General features: G+C 60.0%; 3 protein-coding genes and 2 long non-coding RNA genes across 8 annotated transcripts; 3 read left to right on the forward strand and 2 right to left on the reverse strand.

Moving 5' to 3' along the window:
• LOC119716185 (feather beta keratin-like) lies at positions 1-1,179 on the forward strand. The gene is made up of 2 exons (XM_072034242.1): positions 1-153; positions 358-1,179. Exon 2 carries the CDS (start codon positions 378-380, stop codon positions 726-728), a length of 351 nt encoding a protein of 116 aa, XP_071890343.1. The 5' UTR covers positions 1-153; positions 358-377; the 3' UTR covers positions 729-1,179.
• LOC140001798 (uncharacterized) lies at positions 950-5,143 on the reverse strand. The gene is made up of 2 exons (XR_011807315.1): positions 4,875-5,143; positions 950-4,433 (listed from the first exon to the last, which is right to left on the reverse strand). It is a non-coding gene; the product is annotated as an uncharacterized lncRNA (long non-coding RNA).
• Positions 5,144-7,409: 2,266 nt separating this feature from the next.
• Positions 7,410-11,393, forward strand: GFUS (GDP-L-fucose synthase). 3 transcript variants are annotated; one of them, XM_038175311.2, is made up of 11 exons: positions 7,410-7,528; positions 8,496-8,657; positions 8,731-8,845; positions 9,028-9,156; positions 9,430-9,503; positions 9,741-9,874; positions 9,964-10,028; positions 10,138-10,204; positions 10,288-10,367; positions 10,616-10,715; positions 10,824-11,393. In XM_038175311.2, the coding sequence occupies exons 2-11, from the start codon at positions 8,506-8,508 to the stop codon at positions 10,877-10,879; spliced, it is 972 nt and encodes a 323-aa protein (XP_038031239.2). In that variant the 5' UTR covers positions 7,410-7,528; positions 8,496-8,505; the 3' UTR covers positions 10,880-11,393. The 3 variants fall into 3 exon arrangements, with proteins under 3 accessions (XP_038031239.2, XP_071890347.1, XP_071890348.1); XM_072034246.1 differs by having other exon boundaries at positions 7,447-7,524; XM_072034247.1 differs by lacking the exon at positions 7,410-7,528 and adding an exon at positions 7,576-7,629.
• Positions 11,361-15,445, reverse strand: LOC101791804 (protein brambleberry). Its single transcript, XR_005263673.2, has 12 exons — positions 14,861-15,445; positions 14,467-14,595; positions 13,899-14,084; positions 13,598-13,820; positions 13,399-13,515; positions 13,116-13,304; positions 12,809-13,015; positions 12,583-12,673; positions 12,277-12,338; positions 12,023-12,162; positions 11,806-11,891; positions 11,361-11,694 (listed from the first exon to the last, which is right to left on the reverse strand). It is a non-coding gene; the product is annotated as a protein brambleberry (long non-coding RNA).
• A 166-nt stretch (positions 15,446-15,611) lies between these two features.
• On the forward strand, positions 15,612-20,279 carry PYCR3 (pyrroline-5-carboxylate reductase 3). 2 transcript variants are annotated; one of them, XM_038175145.2, is made up of 6 exons: positions 15,612-15,737; positions 16,968-17,032; positions 17,228-17,407; positions 18,996-19,208; positions 19,343-19,435; positions 19,901-20,279. In XM_038175145.2, the coding sequence occupies exons 1-6, from the start codon at positions 15,656-15,658 to the stop codon at positions 20,081-20,083; spliced, it is 816 nt and encodes a 271-aa protein (XP_038031073.2). In that variant the 5' UTR covers positions 15,612-15,655; the 3' UTR covers positions 20,084-20,279. The 2 variants fall into 2 exon arrangements, with proteins under 2 accessions (XP_038031073.2, XP_038031075.2); XM_038175147.2 differs by having other exon boundaries at positions 17,330-17,407.
• The last annotated feature ends 65 nt before the right edge of the window (positions 20,280-20,344 follow it).

Genomic DNA, 20,344 nt, shown 5'->3' on the forward strand with positions numbered 1-20,344 from the left:
CAGGCTTTTGTATACAAGAGCGGCTCTTGCAAAATGCTGTTGTGCGCAAAGGCTCTCTTGCCCCCAGGCACTCAAGGACCAGCATAAAAGCCGGCCCTGCTCCTCGCACCCTCACACACTTCACCTGACGCCTTCTCCCCTGCGACCAACAAGGTGAGCCTGAACCCCGCTCCCAACCTTCGCCCGCCCCATCCGACCCATCTCTCCACACGCCCTCTGCCCCCAGCCTCAGCAACCTTTCCGCCTCCCCAAAGCCATGCTCCCCACACACACAGGCCTCCCCACTCCCTTGGCCTCCCCCAGCACCGCTCCACACACGCCTAACACTCTCCGCCTTCCCAACACCCTCTCTTCCAGGCACTCTCCAAACCACAGCCATGTCCTGCTACAACCTCTGCAACCCCTGCGGACCCACCCCGCTGGCTAACAGCTGCAACGAGCCCTGTGTCAGGCAGTGCGAGGACTCCCGCGTCGTCATCCAGCCTCCTGCCGTGCTGGTCACCCTGCCAGGACCCATCCTCAGCTCCTTCCCCCAGAACACCGCCGTTGGATCCTCCGCATCAGCTGCCGTGGGCAGCAACCTCAGCGCCCAGGGAGTGCCCATCTCTGGAGGCGGCTTCGGAGGCTTTGGCCTTGGAGGCTTTGGCCTTGGAGGCTATGGCTTTGGGGGCTATGGCTTCGGAGGCCTGGGCTGCTTCTCTGGCAGAAGAGCCTGCTACCCCTGCTAAGGACCCACGCCAACACCCCTGACAGCAGCCTCCAACACCGTGCCCGCCAGCTCTCAGGCTGAGGACGCTCCTCTGTGCCACTCATGGCACACGGGCTCACCAGCCATAGCTCATTCCATGGCACAAGAAAGCCAGCAAGGAAGGAAGGGGCCAGCCCATGCTGTCAGGAATCATGGCCAACATACCTCCTTCTTTTGTCCTCTTTCTCCTTTCCATAGCACCACCACCTATGGCCGCTACTCTCTGCTGCAATGCCTTGCTCACTAGCACAATCCCTCGGGAAACCTTCTGGGGCTGCTCCTACCATGGAGTAGGGAGACCTTGGGTCTCTGGGAAAATCTGCTCTACGCAAGGGACATAGGCTGGTGGTCGCCCTCCAGGCACCTCAGAATGTGCACCTTGACGCTCGCTCTGTTTCATGTTTTCCTCAATAAAATCAATCTGCATCCCATATTCTCAGATGCCTCCTCTTGCTTTCTTCTCCCAACGCTCTTCCAACTTCACCCAACAAGAACAAAAAGCAGGGCTCAAGTGGCCATCAGGGCCCAAGCCTCTTGGTGTTCAAGAAGTGTTTGGACAACGCTCTTACATAGCTCCTTCTCACTACCATGGAAAGACATGATGGGCCACTCAGCAGATAAGGAATTGCCTGCATGGTCAGATCTCCAGAGTTGCGCTCAACAGCTCGGTGTCCACGTGGACACGAGGGAGGAGTGGTGTCCCTTTGGGGTCTCTATTGAGGCCAGTATTATTTAACAGAGTTGTCCCTCACATGGATACCACACGTATGGTGCGAGAGTCCTCGTGGATTGTGGATGCTCCTTTGTGCCGTCCCTGATGCACTGGGTCATCAGCTCCACTACCATGGCTATTTCTGTCATGGCACAATCCAGAGAAGCACAGAAATGGGCTGTTGTGGTTTCACCCAGCTGGGCAGCTGAGTTTCAGGACTGATGTAACATTAGTTAATCATGAATCATAGCAGAGTTGGGGAAAAATATACTCTACCACATTTTTCTCTGGCCACTGTATTTATAAGTTAACGTGATTGTCATGTAGTCAAACTCTTTTTCGACTCTGATGTGATACATCATTTTCCCATGAATGATTTCAATAGGCACATGTTTTAAGGAGGTACCCGCCTTTCTTTTTGGTCATGGATTTGCTGGTCAAGGAAGGGTCACATTAACGTCTATTGTGATTCATAATAGACCTCATAAGCCTCTGCCACACTTACATCAAGCGCAGGAGAAGAGTGGACTCCCACAACATACTTAAGTCTGTTCTGACCACGTGAAGTTGGGTTCTCAATATCTCCAAGGATGAGGACCCAAAAACTAATCCTCTGTTGTGGTGGTTTTACTCAGGTGGGCAGCCGAGCTCCACCACAACTGTTTTCTCACTCCCTCTCCTCAAAGGGAAAGGGGACGAAAATATGATGAAAAACGCTCAAATATTGAGATAAGGGCAGGGAGATCACTCAACAATTACCGTCATGGCCTCTCCATGTGCCGCAGGGGAAGTTCAGTTAAATGCTCTCACAGTGGTACCAACAACATTGCTTTTTCACAGAATCACAGAATATTAGAGATTGGAAGGGACCTTGAAAGATCATTTAGTCCAATCCCCCTACCTGAGCAGGAAAACCTAAATCATGTCACACAGGAACACGTCCAGGTGGGTTTTGAAAAGTCTCCAGAGAAGGAGACTCCACAACCCCCCTGGGCAGCCTCTTCCAGTGTTGTCACCCTCACCGTAAAAAATTTTTGTCTCATATTTAAGCGGAACCTCCTTTGTTCCAGCTTACACCCATTGCCCCTTGTCCTATCACTGGGTGTCACCGAGAAGAGCCTGGCTCCACTCTCCTGACCTTGAACACTTCCACAGCTTCTGTGGGCAACCCCTTCCAGTGTCTCACCACCCTCACAGTAAATTATGTCTTCCTAATAGCTAATCTAAATCCGTCCTCCTTTTTGAAAACCGTTACGTTTTGTGCTATCATTATTGAAATGGTAGATTTCTGGTAGAAAGATTCCTGGTAGAAAGCTCTTTTCCATCTTTCTTATAGGCTTCCTTTAATACTTAAAGGCCACAATGAGATCTCCCCAAAGCCCTCTTCTGTGGGAACACAATTCTCTCAGTTTTTAAGAGGTGTTTTAGCCTTCTCTTCACTTTTGTGTCCCTCCTCTGAACCTGCTACAATAGGTCCATGTCTTTAACTTTAACTTTTGTTTACCCCAGAAGTGGATAGGCAGTTGGACTGGATAATCGTTGAAGGTCCCTCCCACCCAAACTATTCTATCCAATCCCACTCCAGGCTCAGCAAAGACAGAGAAATGGCCTCACCCCATGACACTCAACCCCCCCCAAGAGACCACAAAGGCCATCACTCATTGGGCTGCCATTCCTGTGGCTTGCATTCCTCCTCGAGCAATGCCACCAGCCTCTGCCCTCAGCAGAGCTGGGCACTCACAGCCCCAGCAGGCACCTAAAAACCAGAGCCTGCCAGTCATAGGGCACCTGGCAGCCCCAGCACCTGCAGAAGCTTCTGGAAGCTTCCAGAAAGTGCCCGCCAGGACCCCACAAGCAACACCTCCCCGTAAAATAAGGACATAATCTTCACCAAACTGCCCGCCAAACAACTGCTAAAGCCATGCAAGGTGCCCATGTCACCACCCCCTTGCCATGGAGTCCTCAGCTGACCAAGCAGAGGGTCCTCGTTCCACCACCCACCCCACCGTGTGGTTCCCATTCTGCCTACACGGGAGTCCTCAGGCCTTGGTCACTTCTTGCTACAGGGTCACCAAATGATCTGTTTTGGGGGGATGCCCAGGTGACCATCAGGCCACCAACCTGACTCCTGCAAGGTCCCTGGGCCACCTGTGTAGGGGACCCCAAGTGTGAGAAACAAAGTGGTGTTTTTGCAGCGGAATGTGTTTTTGCAGTGAAAAATTCCACTAACATTTCATATTCAAGAGTGACTGGGCAGCATAGCAGTGGGGAGTACGTTAAGAAGATAAGGGGAAGGACCCACGGTCCCAAAATAAGGAGGATAGCTAAGAAAAACAGGATGAGCAGTATGAAATCGGTAAAAACAAAAAATATGGGCCCTCTAGTCATGAGAGAAGAAGGCACTTTCCCTTGTGCCACCTTCCCATGTTGGGTACTCAAACACTGGTCTTTAAATACCACCACCTCCCTCCTCCTCCAGTTGCCCATCACCGTTGCCATTCACTTTTTCTTCTCATTTCTGTTTTTTTAATTATTATTATTATTTATTTTTATTTTTATTTTTTATTTTCAGTTTTTGCTCTCTGTAATTCCTGCCGTGCAGGAAGGCTCCTGCAAAACAGGTGAGCTCTGGGGTGAGACTCGCAGTCTCCGGGGCTATTGGCAGCACTGAAATATTCATCAAAAGCAAATTTAGAGAACCTCTCCGCAGCAGCTGGAGTCCAGAGCGCTGGAGAGTTCGGCACACAGCTGCAGTCGGCCTCATTTCAAAGACGAAGCTTTTGCTGGGAACAAAGGCCTTCCCCGAAATCAAAACCAAGCATCACCTGCCTCGGAGCCAGGCAAAGAGAGGAGGAATGGGCTTGGATCTGCTTGGCGTTTTCATGCCGTGATTTAGTGCAGATAGCTCATCTCCCCTGGAGACGTGCCTCGTTGGCCTTGAGGGGTTTGTTTCAGTTCATCTTCCACTTATCTCTATTCAATACAAGGAAAAAAAATATATATATATAAATCTTATTACCTGCTCTTACGAGAGAGTTGTTCTCCTTGGAGTTCTGCCAGTTCGACGTCAACCCTTGGACTGGAACGGGTGCCGATCTCGTCTCTCCGCAGCCCGGCGACATGCCTGAGCAGCCAGGCCCAGCGGGATGTCTGCCTCATGCTTCAGAGGCCGTCTGAGCCCAAACTTGCTCCAGAGCTGCTCGTTTCGGGCACAGTCAGCTCAGACGGGTTCAGGGAGCGCTTGGGAGGAGGCTCACAGCCACGTTGTCCTCCACCCAGATCCCCCACCTCCTGGCAGCACGGATGGACCGGCGCATGCTTCCCTCCCATCCACCCTCGTGCCAGCAGCCCCCAGGGGAGCCAGAGACGAGGTCGCCTTGGCTTTTCCCTGCCCAGCCTGGATATTTGCTGTACCTCATCCTTAGGAGACCCCAAGCCAGGCAGGCAGCAGGAGAAACCTGCCGGAGCAGGTCCACCTTCACCCTCCTGAGCTACAGGTGGAGCGGGTGGCACCTCTCCCAGTGTCTGACTCGCGTTGTGACTCTCAGCTGGCCCAAAACTCGTCGCAGAGTGGCCGCAGCTTGCAGCCACACGGGGTCTTTCCCTCGTCTCCCTCGGGAGGACTGGACACGGCGGGGCCAAAGGCGAAGCGGTGGCGAGGGCATTAACGCACCAGCAGCCGCTCCCCACAAGCCAGGAGCCAGATTTATACCTTTTATTTATACCCAAGGCCAGAAAGGCTTCATTTGAATTGCGATTGCTTCGTATTTCATGTGCAGAGAAACCTCCCATCATTAGCAAGAGCAAGGACGGAGGGTGGGGGGTTGGGTTTGGGGCAAGCCGTGGCCGTTGTTCCTTGAATCATCGCTTCGAGCTGGCTCCCACCCTGGGGTGGGCAGCATCTGGGCGGCTCGGCTCCGTCTTCCCCGCTTCCCTGGGTGGAACGGGGAGGGCAGAGAAGGGCTGGAGCCGAAACCAGACCAGTTGGAGAGAAATAGGTCACCCACGAGGAAGCTTCGTTGCAGAAATGCTGGATCTGACGAAGCCACCCAAGCTTTCCCCTGGCTGCTGCGAGGTCTCCGGGTTGTGCCACCCTGGAGACCTCTCCGCTTGAGCTACGGGGTCTTCTCCACGCTTCCATACTCGACAGATTTTGCTAGATTATACCAAAAGCCCAGGTTTCAGAAGCAAGAGAGCCTGCCCCCATCCCGTGCGGTCAGTGCACGTTTACACCTCACCCTGTGATCTTCCCTTTCCTTGCCCTAACATCGCTTCCAGCGCTGCCAATGCCCAAATCCAGCGCCGCGGTCGCCCAGGAAGGCGGCGAGGCGGCGGGCGGCTCAGCGGTCCAGGCGCCGGACTGCAGCTCCAGCTGCACGTGGCAATGCCTTGGCAGGAACAGGAGTTACCCGTGATTAACTCTCCGAAGGCCTCGGGGTACGGCAGGAAGCCGTTCTCCACCCACAGGCACCTGGAGAGCCTTCCCTGGCCTTTTTTTTTTTTGCATTTCCCTGGCTCGGCGAATTTTACCGCAAGCCACCGGCTGCGGCGAGCTGGAAGCGTGGATGCAGCTGGATGTGGGGCGGCTGCGATTCATCCCCCTGCCTTGGGCTGGGGCAGGTGGAGGGGGGGGCCGCGCAGAAAACACCGGGATGACGTTTCTTCTTGGCGTCTGCTGGAGGATGAAAGAGGTTTGCAGGGCAAACGAGGCAGCTTCAACCCTCTGTGCCTCTTCACGGGCTCCAGGTGTAAAATCAGCCGGCGTGTTTCATGGGGGAAAGAGCAGCGGGGCTGGAGTGGCTCCCAGGAGGGGGATGTTGGAGTTGGGAAAGCCCTGGGGGCTGCTCTGAGCAAGGCGAGGGGCTAATCCCCAAAAGTCCCACTCTGTGAAGGCTCAGGGACAAGCGGTGTGGCCCCTTTTCCCCATAAATGCCTGTCTGTGGAGCCACCAGACCCCCAGTAGAAAGAAAGAGGGAGAAAAGGAGTAAAAAGCTGAGATATTTTACTACTCCTCCATAAGGGGACCACGTCTTTGGAAGAGAAGCGGGAAATCCTGGCTGGGTGTCCCTTAGTCCCGTTCTTCAACGTCCCATTCTTCGCTTAGCAGAAATCCCAAAGGACGAGCCAGCTTGGAGGGGCTTTAAAACCTTCCCCCGCCCACCAGAAAGCCCTGCTGGGTTTTAATCTCCGCTTCAGTGCATTAAAGGTGCTCGTTAAAATCCTTTTTTAAGGGCTGGGTGAGCCCTTGCTTTGGGGAGGAGGGGATGGAGGCTGCGCACCCCTTTCCCCTGCACCGCTGCCTGATGGAAAGCCCAGGAGGAGGAATTGGGGCGCTGCTCGTGCCCCCCCCATAATGATGCTCCCACCGGATCCCAATCTTCTGGCGGGGGGGGCTTTGCCCAGCACCCCCAGCTGGGGTGCCAGCTCCAAGCCGGGGCCACCCCCCGGGTGCAATCTGAACGCTGAGAGCTTCAGGGCAAGCAGAAGAGCAAATTTGGGGCTCTTTCCTAGGGTCCTGGGGGCGAGACCTGCAGGGGGGGCTGAGGTTCCCCTAAAACCTTCAGCTTGAGTTACCCCAAAACCTTCTGGTGCCTTTGGGAGAGGGGGAGTGGTCAGGGCACCCCGCGTTGCCTTGGGGGGGTCCCCTGGGCAGTGCCCCTGGGGAGCGCGCACACGCGTGCGGGCGCGCACACGCGTGCGTATGCAGGTGTGTATGAGGGCGTGCACACGCGTGTGAGCTGCCACGCGCGTGTGCGCGCTCACGCCCGTGCGAGTGCCGCTCCGCGGGAGCGTGCCCGCGCGTAAAATGCGCATTTACGCATTTGCGCTCCCGTGCGCAAAGCTCTCCAGCAAGCAAGGAGCCGCGATGCCGGTCCCCAACCTGTCCCCTCTTGCACAGCCGAGTGTCACCGATGCCACCACCACCCCCCCTCCCCGCCCCCCCCCCCTCACCCCGCCTCGGTGCCCGCCCCCGCTGCTTGGACTCCATTTCCCGAGGAGCCGAGCGGTGGCGCCCGGTGACGGCCAAGGAAGCGCGGCTGGGCTGAGCCGAGCCGTGCCCGAGGCAGGTGGGGAGCCCTATAACAGGGGGGGGGGAAATCCCCCGAGGTGGGGGTACCCGGGGTTGGGGAGCTCTCCGCCTTCCCCCCCCCCCACCCCCGCGCCCAGGGTGGGCTTGGGGAATGGGGGTGCCGGGGGTGGGGTGGTGATGGGGGTCGCTCCCAGCACGGGGTGGGGTGGGATCGTCTGAAATAGGGAGGGGGCACAGGTGGGGGATCCCCCCACGTCAAGTTTTGGGGGGGGGGGAGCAGAGGGCACCCCCCTTTAGGGGGTCGAGGGGGGGAGACCCCTGTCTGTGGTGGTGCCAGAGGAGTGGGGGCACCCCTGGGGTTGGGGGGAGAGCAGGGAGGGGAAAGACCCTAAGGGGGGTGTGGGGCCTGAGCCCCCTACACAGAATGGGGCAGCTCCTGGGGGGGCTGCATGGGATTTGGGGTGCTGGGGGGGCCGTGGGGAGGGGCAACAGTAGGATTGGGGGGTGCAGGGTGTGTGTTGGGGGGGTTTGGGGTGCAGCTCTGGGATTTGGGGCGCACAGGGAGGTGTGGGTGTGCAGCCCTGGGATTTGGGGTGCGGTGGGGGGGTCGCATCCCCACGTTTTAGGGTGCAAGGTGGGGGGGGGGGGGGGGGCGCAGCTGTTTCCGGGAAGCCGTGCCATCCCGGTGCCGCGTGGCACCGTGTGGCCGTGTCCCGTGGCCACCTGCACGCCAGCCCGCGGGCCGCCACCCCGTTCCCATTAATTAACGACTGCAGCTGACGAGTTTCTGCCCCCCCCGGGAGCGTCACCGCCAGGCACACCGCTTTCGTTTTCCTTTCTGCCTCTTCTGGCTGGAGCAGCTCGAAGGCAAAAGAAAGAAGCCCACCAGCTGCACCGGTGCCAGGCTCGGGACCACCACGGTGGCCCCAAATGGGACCCCATAAGGTGGCTCTGCCTTAGCTCCCCCCCTTTCCCTCTCCTTCTTCCCCCCCCCCGTGGCACAGGGCTGTGGCCATGACGGAGGCGGCGGGGCCGAAGTCCAAGCGCATCCTGGTGACGGGTGGCACCGGTTTGGTGGGCAGAGCCATCCAGAAGGTGGTGGCAGATGGAGAGGGGCGGCCGGACGAGGAGTGGCTCTTCGTGTCCTCCAAGGACGCCGACCTAACGTGAGTTTGGGTGACCCCCCCCCACCCCACCGTGCTCCTTTTTGTCCCAAACCCCGCGATTTCGTCCCACCAGGAGCGCCGCGGAGACCAAAGCCCTCTTCGAGAAGCACAAACCCACCCACGTCGTCCACCTGGCGGCCATGGTCGGGGGCCTCTTCAAAAACATCCGCTGCAACCTGGATTTCTGGGTGAGCACGCAGCGTTGGGGTCCTGCGACACCCTGCCCACCCCAAGACCCATTTTGCTCCATCCTGGAGCCGAAACATCTGCTCTGGTTTTAATCTGCACCCTGTAGGGTGCAGGGTTTTGGGGTCCCCCCTCCAGCTCCACCCGCTGAGGATGCCAAATTTCTCTCTCTCTCTGTCCCCAGAGGAGAAACGTCCACATCAACGACAACGTCCTGCACTCGGCCTACGAGTGCGGGGTGCAGAAGGTGGTCTCCTGCCTCTCCACCTGCATCTTCCCGGACAAAACGACGTACCCCATCGACGAGACCATGGTGAGGGTCTCCGTCCCCCTCCCCACGTGGGGATAGAGCCAGGTCCTGGCACCGTTTTGCCAATCCCCACCCTTTTTATCCAGCCCATCCATGGGTAAAACCTCTCCGTGGAGCATTTTTGGCTTCTCCGAGGCGTGCAGCGGGGTCAAAACCCACCCCAGCTCCCCACATCCAAAATTGCACTGAGTTTCTGACCCCACACGGCTCCCGTGGGGTGAGGCAGGAGGTGGCTGCTGAATTCCCACTGGGTTTTCTCTGCTCTCTCGCCCCCAGATCCACAACGGGCCACCCCACAGCTCCAACTTCGGCTACTCCTACGCCAAGAGGATGATCGACGTCCAGAATAGGTGCGGGGCCACAGGAGACCCACCCTGGTGCCGGAGGGCTGTGAGCATCCTATAAAATATCGGGGCAGGGGAAACCTCCAGGGCTGCTTAATGGGGCTGGGGAGACACCTGAGCTGGGCAACCAGAGCTGCCAGGGGGATTTTAGGGGGATTCGCCTCGCTAGCCCTGGGAAAACCCCAAGGATTGCTTTATGGGATGGCACCACGAGCCCCCTCACCCCACATTCTCCCCTCCCAGGGGTTATTTCGAGCAGCACGGCTGCCGCTTCACCGCCGTCATCCCCACCAACATCTTCGGGCCCCACGACAACTTCAACATCGAGGACGGCCACGTGCTGCCGGGGCTCATCCACAAGGTGTACCTGGCCAAACGTGAGCGTTTTAGGGCATTTTTGGGGGTTGTTTTTTTATATTTTTTGGGAGGTATGGTACCGATGGATGCTCTCTCTGTTCTCCTGCAGAATCGGGCTCTGCTTTGACCGTTTGGGGCACAGGCAAGCCCCGGAGGCAGTTTATTTACTCTCTGGTAGGTGTGGGGCTTGGATTTCAACCCAGGCTGAGCCCTCCTGGGTTGTCCCGGGGCTTGGGGAGCAGCCACCCCCCTAAAAACCCAACAACTCAACTCCTCTCATCAGGATTTGGCCCGGCTCTTCCTTTGGGTGCTGCGGGAATACGAGGAGGTGGAGCCCATCATCTTGTCAGGTGAGAAGGAAAGGGGAAAAAAAAATAATAAAAATAAAAATAATAATTAAAAAAAAAGCCTCAGTTTTCCCCGTTCTCCCCAGTGGGCGAAGAGGATGAGGTCTCCATCAAGGAGGCGGCGGATGCCATCGTGGAGGCCATGGACTTCAAAGGAGAGCTCATCGTATCCTTTAGGGCAAACGGGGGCACCCCAAATCCCACCAGGGACTGTGGGGTCGCAGCAGAGCCCCCCCACATCCCACCAGGGATTGTGGGGTCACAGCGGAGCCCCCCCAAAACACAGACACGGGGGCAAAGCCGTGCCCGGCGCATCCCCAACCGGGATGGAGGGGGGCACAGAGCGCAACCTAAACCCCGCTAGCCTCCAAATTTCCCCCCCCTTTTTTTTTTTTCCCCCTTAACCCCCCCAAGTTTGACACCACCAAGGCGGACGGGCAGTTCAAGAAGACAGCCAGCAACGCCAAGCTCCGGCGCTACCTCCCCGGCTTCCAGTTCACCCCCTTTAAACAAGGTGAGAAAAAAAAAAAAAAATGGGGCGCACGCAGCCCCATTCAGGGTAAGGGTACGGCCACCCCGTTGCGCCCCCATCCCCAAAATCCTCTCTCCTCTCCATCCCCAGCCGTGCAGGAGACGTGCGCCTGGTTCAGCGCCAACTACGGCAGCGCGAGGAAGTGAGGGAGCGGCGCTCTCGGCATCCTCTTCCACTCAGGGTTGTCCCCTGCTGGGGCAGGGGACGGGGTTTTTGGGGGGGTGACGGTGACATTTCCAAAGCCAGAGGGGGACCAGGGTGCTGGTTAGGCTTGAGGGTGAGCGGGGAAGAGTGGAAAAAAAATAATCAAAAAGTAGCATTTTAGGTAGAAAAGCCGAAGGAAAAGACCTCGTGCTTGGGTAGGGGGACCCCAAAAGTGCTGGTGGACCCCAAATGGGGCAGTAGCAGCCACCCGTTGGCTGTGTTCCTCCCCCAGGGCAGAGGCTGGAAGCTGCTGCTAATTAGCTGCTGCTAATTACGTGTAATTAGGCTGTAATAAAGCTGATGGGGGCTGTTCCTGCAGCACAGGAGTGGGGTGGCGCATGGGGGAAGCGCAACGGGGTGGGGACAGCCCCATAGCTCCCAGTGACTCTTATGGGGGAAAGGAGCCAGAATAGGGAAAATAAATAGCTATAAATAAAACTGGCATTTATTAAAATATGTACAAATAGCATAAAAATGGGGGGATGAGGAGTATCCACCCCACGGGGCTGAAGGGGGAGCCCAGGAATCCCATACCCGCACCAAGGGGGCACCCATAGGGTGCTGAGCACAGCTCAGTGTTCTCCAGCTGCCAAAATGAGCCAAAACTGGGTTAAAAAGCCCCATTTTGGGGGGTCAGAGGCGTGGGGACCCATCCATGTGGACGTGGCAGAAATCCTGCCCGGGGACAGCTCTCTTCCGACACCGCTGCCCGGCCCTGGTGAGCCCCCGGCACGGGGTCCGTGGGGTCAGCGAGGACCTGGGAAGGGGGGGAAAAAAAAAAACCATCAGCACCACGGCCCCAAAAAGGCTCCCAGTCCCCCAAAAGCATCCCCGGAGTCTGAGATGTCCCCTCTCAGGCAGTACTCACGCGGTGCTGCTGGCCAAGGACTGGCTCGGGTTGTAGGGTTTGGGTTCCCGGCGCTGCCCAGCTCCAAAACCTGGCTCCAAAATCACCTGGCCGAGGGAGGAAAAGGTTTATTAGGGCACAGAGACGATCCCTGGTGCTGCAGATGTCCCTTTATCCCCCATATCCCACAATTTTTTCCATATTTCCCATATCCCACAGCTACCCCATATGGGCTTACCCCATACGGGCTCCTCCTGGGGATGGGGTGCCCAGGCGAAGGGACCGAGCTCAGCCCCTTTTTTTCGGGGACCAGCGACGTCCTCCCTGCTGCGTGGGGGTCCCCAACCATCCCCGGGGGCTGCTCCAGGAACGAGGGCTCTGCAAGAGGCATTGGGGGTGGTGATGGGCTCCCAGCGGTGTCCCGGGGTTATGGGGTCACCACGGGGTGGCACAAGGGCACCGTGGGGTTTTTAGAGCCCCCCCAGCCCTCACCTTGCAGGCAGCTCATCTCCATCCTGGCCAGCTCCTCCTGCAGCAATCCCATTTTGCAATCCCTGGGAAGGAAAAGGGGGGGAAAACCTCGAGCTCCGTCACCTCCCCGCCCCGTTCCTCGACCCCACTCCCCATGGGGGGGTCCCTTCTCCAACCACCCACCAGGACGAGGTGCCCGAGGTCACGGGAAGCCCACCAAGACGCCCTCGGGTACCCACAGCCCACCCCCCTACCAGGACCTCTGCTCCTTCAGCTGGATCCGAGGAGCACCCAAGGGTGCTGTGCCCCTCTCCCCCCGCCCCATACCTTTCTGGGGTGGAGGTGAGGTGACGGCGAGGCTCAGCCCGGTGGGATATCCGCCGAGCAAATCGGAGGGCAGCCGCCAGCACCCAGTGCCCTGCAGGGAAATGAGGGTGGGAGAGGGCCAAGCACCCCCAGCCCATCCCCAAATGGGCTGCAGCACCCTAGGGCGGCTCAACCCCGCTGCGTGCTCAACCCACGTCCCCAAATCCGACCCCAAAACCCATCCCACCTGCCACAGCCAGGGCCAGGAGAGCGGTGAGGGCTGGGAAACCGATGGGCTCAGCGCCGCGGAGCTCGCCGAGGGCGCTGGAGAGGACGAGGAGGAGGAGGAGGGCGCGGGGCGGCGCGGGCACCTGGAGGAAGGCCAGCAGAAGGGCCAGCAGAAGGAAATAGGAACCGTGCAGGACGCAGGTGGGGACGGCCCCGGGGCTCAACCCTAAGGGATTTGGAGAAGATCCCAGCGTCGGCACCCAAAAGAAGGCACCCGGCACCCAAAAGAAGGCACCCGGCACCTCTCCACCCCTCGCCCCGCTCACCGAGCCGAGCGAGGGCGGCGTGGAAGCTCTCCAGGTGGCTCTCCAGTCCCTTCTGCACCTTCCTCACGCCCTCGGCGGCCGCCAGCACCAGTCCCAGGCTCCGGTTGAGGCGTTGCAACGTCCCCGCCACCTCCTCGAAGGAGCTCGCCGCGCGGCTCCGCTGGGCCAGCAGCGAGGCCAGGTCGCTCTCTGCGCACCGAGGATGGGGTGAGCCATCAAAAAAGATAACGAGGGCACCCCAAAGGGATTAAAAACCGGGGATTTGGGGTCGCCAAGCTCAAACCTAGATGTGCGGAGACGTCCCGAGCTCTTTCCTGCAGGCGCCGGAGGTCGGCCAGGATGGCTCGCTGCCCGTCCCGCAGCCCCCGGTCCCGCGTGGCCAACCTCCTGCTGATGTCCCCTGGGCGAAAAAAGGCACCTCAATCCACACGGGGTGCAAACGGGGACGTGTCACCACCCACCTGGAGGCCACCAACTCTTACCCACGCTGCGTGCCATGCCCTCCACGAGCCGGGCCACCCGGCGCCGTGCGCCGTCGAGGAGCCGCTCCTCCAGCGCCCGGTGCCGCAACGCGCGGCGGATGGCAACCTCCATCCTGCCCTGCTCGCCCGCGAGCCGCTCCTGCTGCTCCTCCAGCACCTTCTGCCCGCTCAGCGCCCGCCGCAGCCCCTCGGCCATCCTCTCCCGGAGCTCCTCGTGCCTCTCCTGCGCACGGGGAGGACACACAAGGGGTGAGGCAGCGGCACCGCGGCCACCCACCCCGTATCCGACCCCGCCGCGCACCTTGAGGGCCCGCGCGGCGTGGAGCTGGTCGGAGGCGGCGGCGGCCAAGGCGGCCACGGCGTGCTCGGCGCGGCGCCGAAATTCCAGCTGCCGGGCGGCGTAGCAGACGGCACGGGCACGGTTGGAGACGATTTGGTAGGCGCTCCAGGTGTCGGGGTCCATGGGGGCCGTGCAGCTCGCCAGCGACTGGGGGTGGCACCACGAGGGCACTGGCGTCACCCCCCAACCCCTTTTTCGTCCCCAAAAGGAGCCCTCCGGAGTCAAATCCCCCTCCAAAAGCGCTCAGTTGAGGGAGAGGGGATGCCACAAGGAGCAGCGTGGACTCCAGGAGCCACCCCAAGCACCATTTATTTTTTTTTAGGAGGGGAAATTTCAGCAGTGCGCAAGGACGGAGCACAAATATGGCATCACAGGCAATGGGATAAAGACTTTTTTACCCCAAAATGAGGGTAAGAAATCAGGCAGAGCAGGTGGGGAGCAGCTCAGGCTGCTTGCTGCGGGGTTGGGCGCCGCTATAGGATTTTAAAGGGGGTGTTTGGGGGGGAATTGGGGCTCGCCGCCCCCTTACCATCTCCGGGGTGCAGGGGTAGGTGCGGCGGCCCTCGGCGCTGGCCTGGCAGTTGAACAGGGCCACCCCCAGTTTGGCCACCTCCTCCTCGCTCAGGTCGGCGCAGGACGAGCGGAGCCGTGCCACGACCTGGTGGCGGGGACACCGGTGTCACCGGGACACCGGTGTCACCAGGACCTGGCACCCATGGGTGCTCCCGGTGCGCCCCAGGTGTTTTTTAGGGTGGCGATCAAGAAGCAAAGCCAAAGATAACCCCAGAGTTTCGCCCTCACCCTAAAAGTGCCACGGGGGGGGGCAGCACTTTTCCCTAAAGCACCCTAGGGTGGCTCCCCAAAGTGGGGGGACCCCCTGTGCCCCCCCCATTTCCCACCCAAGGGGACCCCCGTGGCCACACCTGGCGGTGGCAGGCGTCCAGGGGGGACAGCTCCCACTGCGCCCCCTCGGCTTGGAAGCGCTCGTCGCCCGTCGTCATCTCGAAGGGGACGTGGGGGGGGCTCGGTGGTCCCGGGGGAGGGCTCGGTGGTGGTCCTGGGGGGGTCCCTTCCTGGGGAGGGGTGCCGAAACCCAGCCAGCCCAGCAGCCCCCCCCCAAAAGCGGGGGCGCAGAGGAGGAGCAGAGCCCAGCAGCAACGGGGGGGCAGCATGGTGGGGGGGGGGGGGTCCTGCAGCATAAAAAATAAAGGGGGGGCACCCAAAAAGCTAGGGCAGCCCCCTCCCCAAATCCTGGGGAGGGCGGGCAAGTGGGGCTCCCTCCCCAACGTGGGGACCCCCTCCCCGACGACAGCTCCCCCAGGGGTCCCTGCCCCTATAGCAGGGCATGGGGACATGAGGGCCCCCTCCCCAAGAAGGGGGGGGGCCCTCCCCAAAAAGGGGGGGCCCCCCAGCACCCCATAAGCTTATAGGGCAGGGTTAGGGACTCCCCCACCCATAGGGTTGGGGTCAGCCCCTCCCCACCACCACCACCACCACCCCCCCCCCCCCCCCCCCGGGAAAGGGGGTCCCCAATTTTGCGCCCCCCTCCACGTGGCGCACCCGCAGCTGCGCACACCCCAGGGCCCCCCCCCACCTCCAAGTCCCGCCTCTTACGGCCCCATCCACCAATCAGAGGGGGGGGGGAGGGGGGAGATTGACCAATGGGGAGGCGGGGGAGGGGTCGGGGGGGGTGTCCACGGAGTGGGGGGGGGGCCGGGATGGAGGCGCCGGAGCTGCGGGTGGGCTTCGTGGGCGCAGGGCGCATGGCGGGGGGCATGGCCAGGGGGCTGCTGAGGGCAGGTAGGGGGCTGGGGACACGGTGGGGGGGCACGGGGGGGGCTTGGGGACAACGTTGTCACCTCCCCCGGGGTGGCCCGGAAATGTGGGGGGGGGTGGTGAGGGCGATTTTTGGGGGCGTGGGGAGCGCGGGGATGTGGGGGCGCAGGGATTGGGGGCGCAGGGACTTGGGGGCGCAGGGATTGGGGGCGCAGGGACATGGGGACGTGGGGACATTGGGATGTGGGGACATGGGGATGTGGGGACCCTGGGACATGGGGACCTTGGGATGTGGGGTCCTGGGGACATTGGGACATGGGGACCCTGGGATGTGGGATCGTGGGGACATTGGGATGTGGGGGACATTGGGGCATGGGGATATTGGAACGTGGGGACGTGGGGACATTGGGATGTGGGGACATTGGGATGTGGGGGTGTGGGGACATTGGGACGTGGGGACATTGGCACATGAGGACCTGGGGACGTGGGGACCCCGGGATGTGGGGAAATTGGGATTTAGGGACATGGGGACGTGGGGACCTAGGGATGTGGGGGACATGGGGGCGTGGGGACATGGGGACCTTGGAACGTAGGGACCCTGGGACATGGGGACCTTGGGATGTGGGGTCCTGGGGACATTGGGACTTGGGGATGTGGGGACATTTGGACTTAGGAACGTGGGGACCTAGGGACATGGGGACGTGGGGACATTGGGATGTGGGGGTGTGGGGACATTAGGGTGTGGGGACATTGGGACATGAGGACCTGGGGATGTGGGGACATTGGGATTTAGGGACATAGGGATGTGGGGGACATTGGGATGTGGGGTCCTGGGGACATTGGGACTTGAGGATGTGGGGACCCTGGGACATGGGGACCCTGGGATGTGGGGGACATTGGGGCATGGGGACCTGGGGACATTGGGATGTGGGGGTATGGGGACATGGGGACGTAGGGGTGTGGGGACATGGGGACATTGGGATATGGGATCATGGGGACATGGGGACTTAGGGACATGGGGACATTGGGATATGGGGATGCGCGGACCTAGGGGTGTGGGGGACATTGGGACACGGGGAGTTGGGGACACTGGGATTTAGGGACATGGGGACATGAGGACCTAGGGAGGTGAGGGCATGGGGACCTCGGGACATTGGAATATGAGGATATGGGGACATGGGGACATGGGGACATGAGGACCTAGGGCTGTCCCCACTGCTGTGGGGCCACCCCAAATCCCCGTGTCCCCCCAAGGGAAGGTGCCAGCCAGCAGCATCCTGGCCAGCGCCCCCTCGGATAGGAACCTGGACGCCTGGCGGGTGAGTGGGGCCACGGGGGCGCATTGGGGTCACGGTTTTAGGGCACCCTTTCCCCCCTTTGCAAAGCTTCGTCTCATCCTTGGAGGGATCGGGGTGAAATTAGGGGGTGGGTGGGGGGGTCCCCAAATGGGGATGGGAGGACGGGGAGGGGGACGCTGCGGGGTTTTGGGGCTGCTGTGACGCTCGGCTTTGTAGGATTTGGGCTGTAGGACCACGCACTGCAACCTGGAGGTGCTGCAGGAGAGCACCCTGGTCTTCCTGGCCACCAAACCCCATATCCTGCCGGGGGTCCTGCAGGAGATCCGGCCGGCCGTGGGACCCCAGCACCTCATCGTCTCCCTGGCGGCCGGCGTCAGCCTCCAGAAGCTGCAGAGGGTGAGGGCACCCCCACAGCCCCTTCCTCCTCCTCCTCCTCCTCCTCTTTTCCTTTTTCCTCCTCTTTTTTTTTCCCCTCCTTTTTTTTTTTGCTTTTCTCCGGTTTCCTCCTCCATCCGTTTTCCTCCTCCTTTTTCCTCCTCCCTTTTTTCTCTATTTTTGTTTCTTTCTTTTCTCCTCCCCTTTTTCCTCCCCTTTTTCCTCCCCTTTTTCCTCCCCTTTTTCCTCCCCTTTTTCCTCCCCTTTTTCCTCCCCTTTTTTCCCCCTTTTCCCCCCTCCTCCCTTTTCCCTTTTCCCCTCTCCTTTCCCCCCCTTCCCCCCCTTTCCCCCCTTTTCCCCTCTCCTCCCTGTTCCCCCTTTTCCCCCTTTTCCCCCTTTTCCCCCTTTTCCCCCTTTTCCCCCTTTTCCCCCTTTTCCCCCTTTTCCCCCTTTTCTCCTCTTTCCCTTTTTCCCCTTTTCCCCCTCCTCCCTGTTTCCCTGTTTCCCCTCCTCCCTTTTTTCCCTTTTTCCCTCTTTCCCTTTTTCCCCTTTATCCCCTCCTCCCTTTTTTCCCCTTTTCCCCCTCCTCCCCTTTTCCCCCTTTTCCCCCTTTTCCCCCTTTTCCCCCTTTTCCCCCTTTTCCCCCTTTTCCCCCTTTTCCCCCTTTTCCCCCTTTTCCCCCTTTTCCCCCTTTTCCCCCTTTTCTCCTCTTTCCCTTTTTCCCCTTTTCCCCCTCCTCCCTGTTTCCCTGTTTCCCCTCCTCCCTTTTTTCCCTTTTTCCCTCTTTCCCTTTTTCCCCTTTATCCCCTCCTCCCTTTTTCCCCCTTTTCCCCCTTTTCCCCCTTTTCCCCCTTTTCCCCCTTTTCCCCCTTTTCCCCCTTTTCCCCCTTTTCCCCCTTTTCCCCCTTTTCCCCCTTTTCCCCCTTTTCCCCCTTTTCCCCCTTTTCCCCCTTTTCCCCCTTTTCCCCCTTTTCCCCCTCCTCCCTGTTTCCCTGTTTCCCCTCCTCCCTTTTTCCCTTTTTTTCCCTTTTTCCCCTCCTCCCTTTTCCCCTTTTCCCCTTTCCCCCTTTTTTCCCCTTTTCCCCCTCCTCCCTTTTCCCCCTTTTCCCCTCCTCCTTTTTTTCCCTTTTCCCCTTTTTTTCCCCTTTTCCCCTCCTCCTTTTTTTCCCTTTTTCCCTTTTTTTCCCTTTTTCCCCTCCTCCCTTTTCCCCTTTCCCCCCTCCTCCCTTTCCCCCTTTTCTCCTCTCCTTTTCCCCCTTTTCCCCTCCTCCTTTTTTCCCTTTTTCCCCTCCTCCCTTTTTTCCCTTTTTCCCTTTTTCCCTTTTTCCCCTCCTCCCTTTTTTTCCCTTTTTCCCCTCCTCCTTTTTCCCCCCTCCTCCCTTTTTCCCCTTTTTCCCCTCCTCCCCTTTTCCCCCTTTCCCCCTTTTTCCCTCCCCTTCCCTCCCCCCCCCCCACCTTTCACCCATCCCCACTCCCCCATCCCCATCCCACCACCACCTCCCTCCCCCTCCACCCCCCGTGGCCAACACCCAACATCTCCAAACCCCCCCAAAAAAAAAACCCTAAACCCAAACCCCAAAAAACCACCCTAAACCCATCTCACCCCCAGCTCCTCCCCGCCGGCACCAAGGTTCTGCGGCTCATGCCCAACCTCCCGTGCGTGGTGCAAGCGGGGGCCATGGTGTTCGCCCGGGGCGAGGGGGCCAGCGACGAGGACGCCGCCCTCCTCCAAAACCTCCTCAATTCCTGCGGGCTCTGCGAGGAGGTGCCCGAATCCTACATCAACACCCACACCGGCCTCAGCGGCAGCGGGGTCGCCTACGTAAGCGCCGCGCACCCCAAAAGCGCACGGCGGTGCCGGAGACCCCCCAAAAGCGCACGGAGACCCCACTTCTCTTATCTTTGGGGTCCCTTTTTCTTCTTTTTTTCTCCCCTTCTCTGTTTCCCCTTCCCCAGGTCTACCTCTTTGCCGAAGCCCTGGCCGAGGGGGCCGTGAAAATGGGGATGCCGGGGGGCTTGGCCAGTAGGATCGCGGCCCAAACGCTGCTGGTGAGTCGGGGTCGGCGTTTTGGGGGCTCCCCACGTCCCTTTTCTCCCCGTGGTGCCCCGATTCTGCGGCACCGTCCAGGCTTGGTGCGAGTTTTTAATGTCACCGCCTCCTCCCGGAGCCAAAATTTTGGGGCAGCGAGGAATAAATGGGGCTGGAAATAGGGCTGAGAGGGACGTGAGCGGTCCCCACGCAGCATCGGGTGCCACGAGGCCACGAGGGGAGAGTCAGGGCTGGGTTTCAACCCGGGATAAACGCGGCATCGCCAACGGGGTGGCAGATCGGAGGAGGAGCTGCCTTGCCTCCTGCCTCAGTTTCCCCTTTTGGGATCAAAGCCGTGGCGGGGGGGCTTCAGCACCTCGTTCCCCAAAAAAAACGGGGAAAACGGGAGGACGCCGCGCGCCCCCCGAGCGAAACGGAGGTTGGGAGGTGGGAACGACCCCTTTTTTTGCTCCGTGCACCCTCAGGGGGCGGCGAAAATGCTGCTGGAGAGCGGGGAGCACCCGGCCAAGCTGCGGGGGGACGTTTGCACGCCCGGGGGCACCACCATCCACGGCTTGCACCAGCTGGAGAAGGGCGCCCTGCGCGCCACCGTCATGAACGCCGTGGAGGCTGCCACCCAACGAGCCCGCGACGTGGGAGAGGATTAAGGGGGGACAGGAGCCTCCGTCCCCTCCCCTTTGGTGCCAGGGACCAGAGGTGCTGCTGCTTTTCGTCCTCCAGCCAGGGTGACCCCGGAGCAAAACCCTACAGGGAGCACTCGAACCCTTGGGGGGAACCCGGATGGAGACGGGAGGTGCGCACGTGGCTGCAGGGCTGGGACCCAATAAATGTGGGCGGCACGGAGCGAGGCTTGGCTTTTTCTGGTCTTTTTGGGCCTTTTTTTCCATGGGGAGGGGACGGCAGCGGGG

Source organism: Anas platyrhynchos, chromosome 2, assembly GCF_047663525.1.
Source record: "Anas platyrhynchos isolate ZD024472 breed Pekin duck chromosome 2, IASCAAS_PekinDuck_T2T, whole genome shotgun sequence".
Taxonomy (NCBI): Eukaryota; Metazoa; Chordata; class Aves; order Anseriformes; family Anatidae; genus Anas; species Anas platyrhynchos.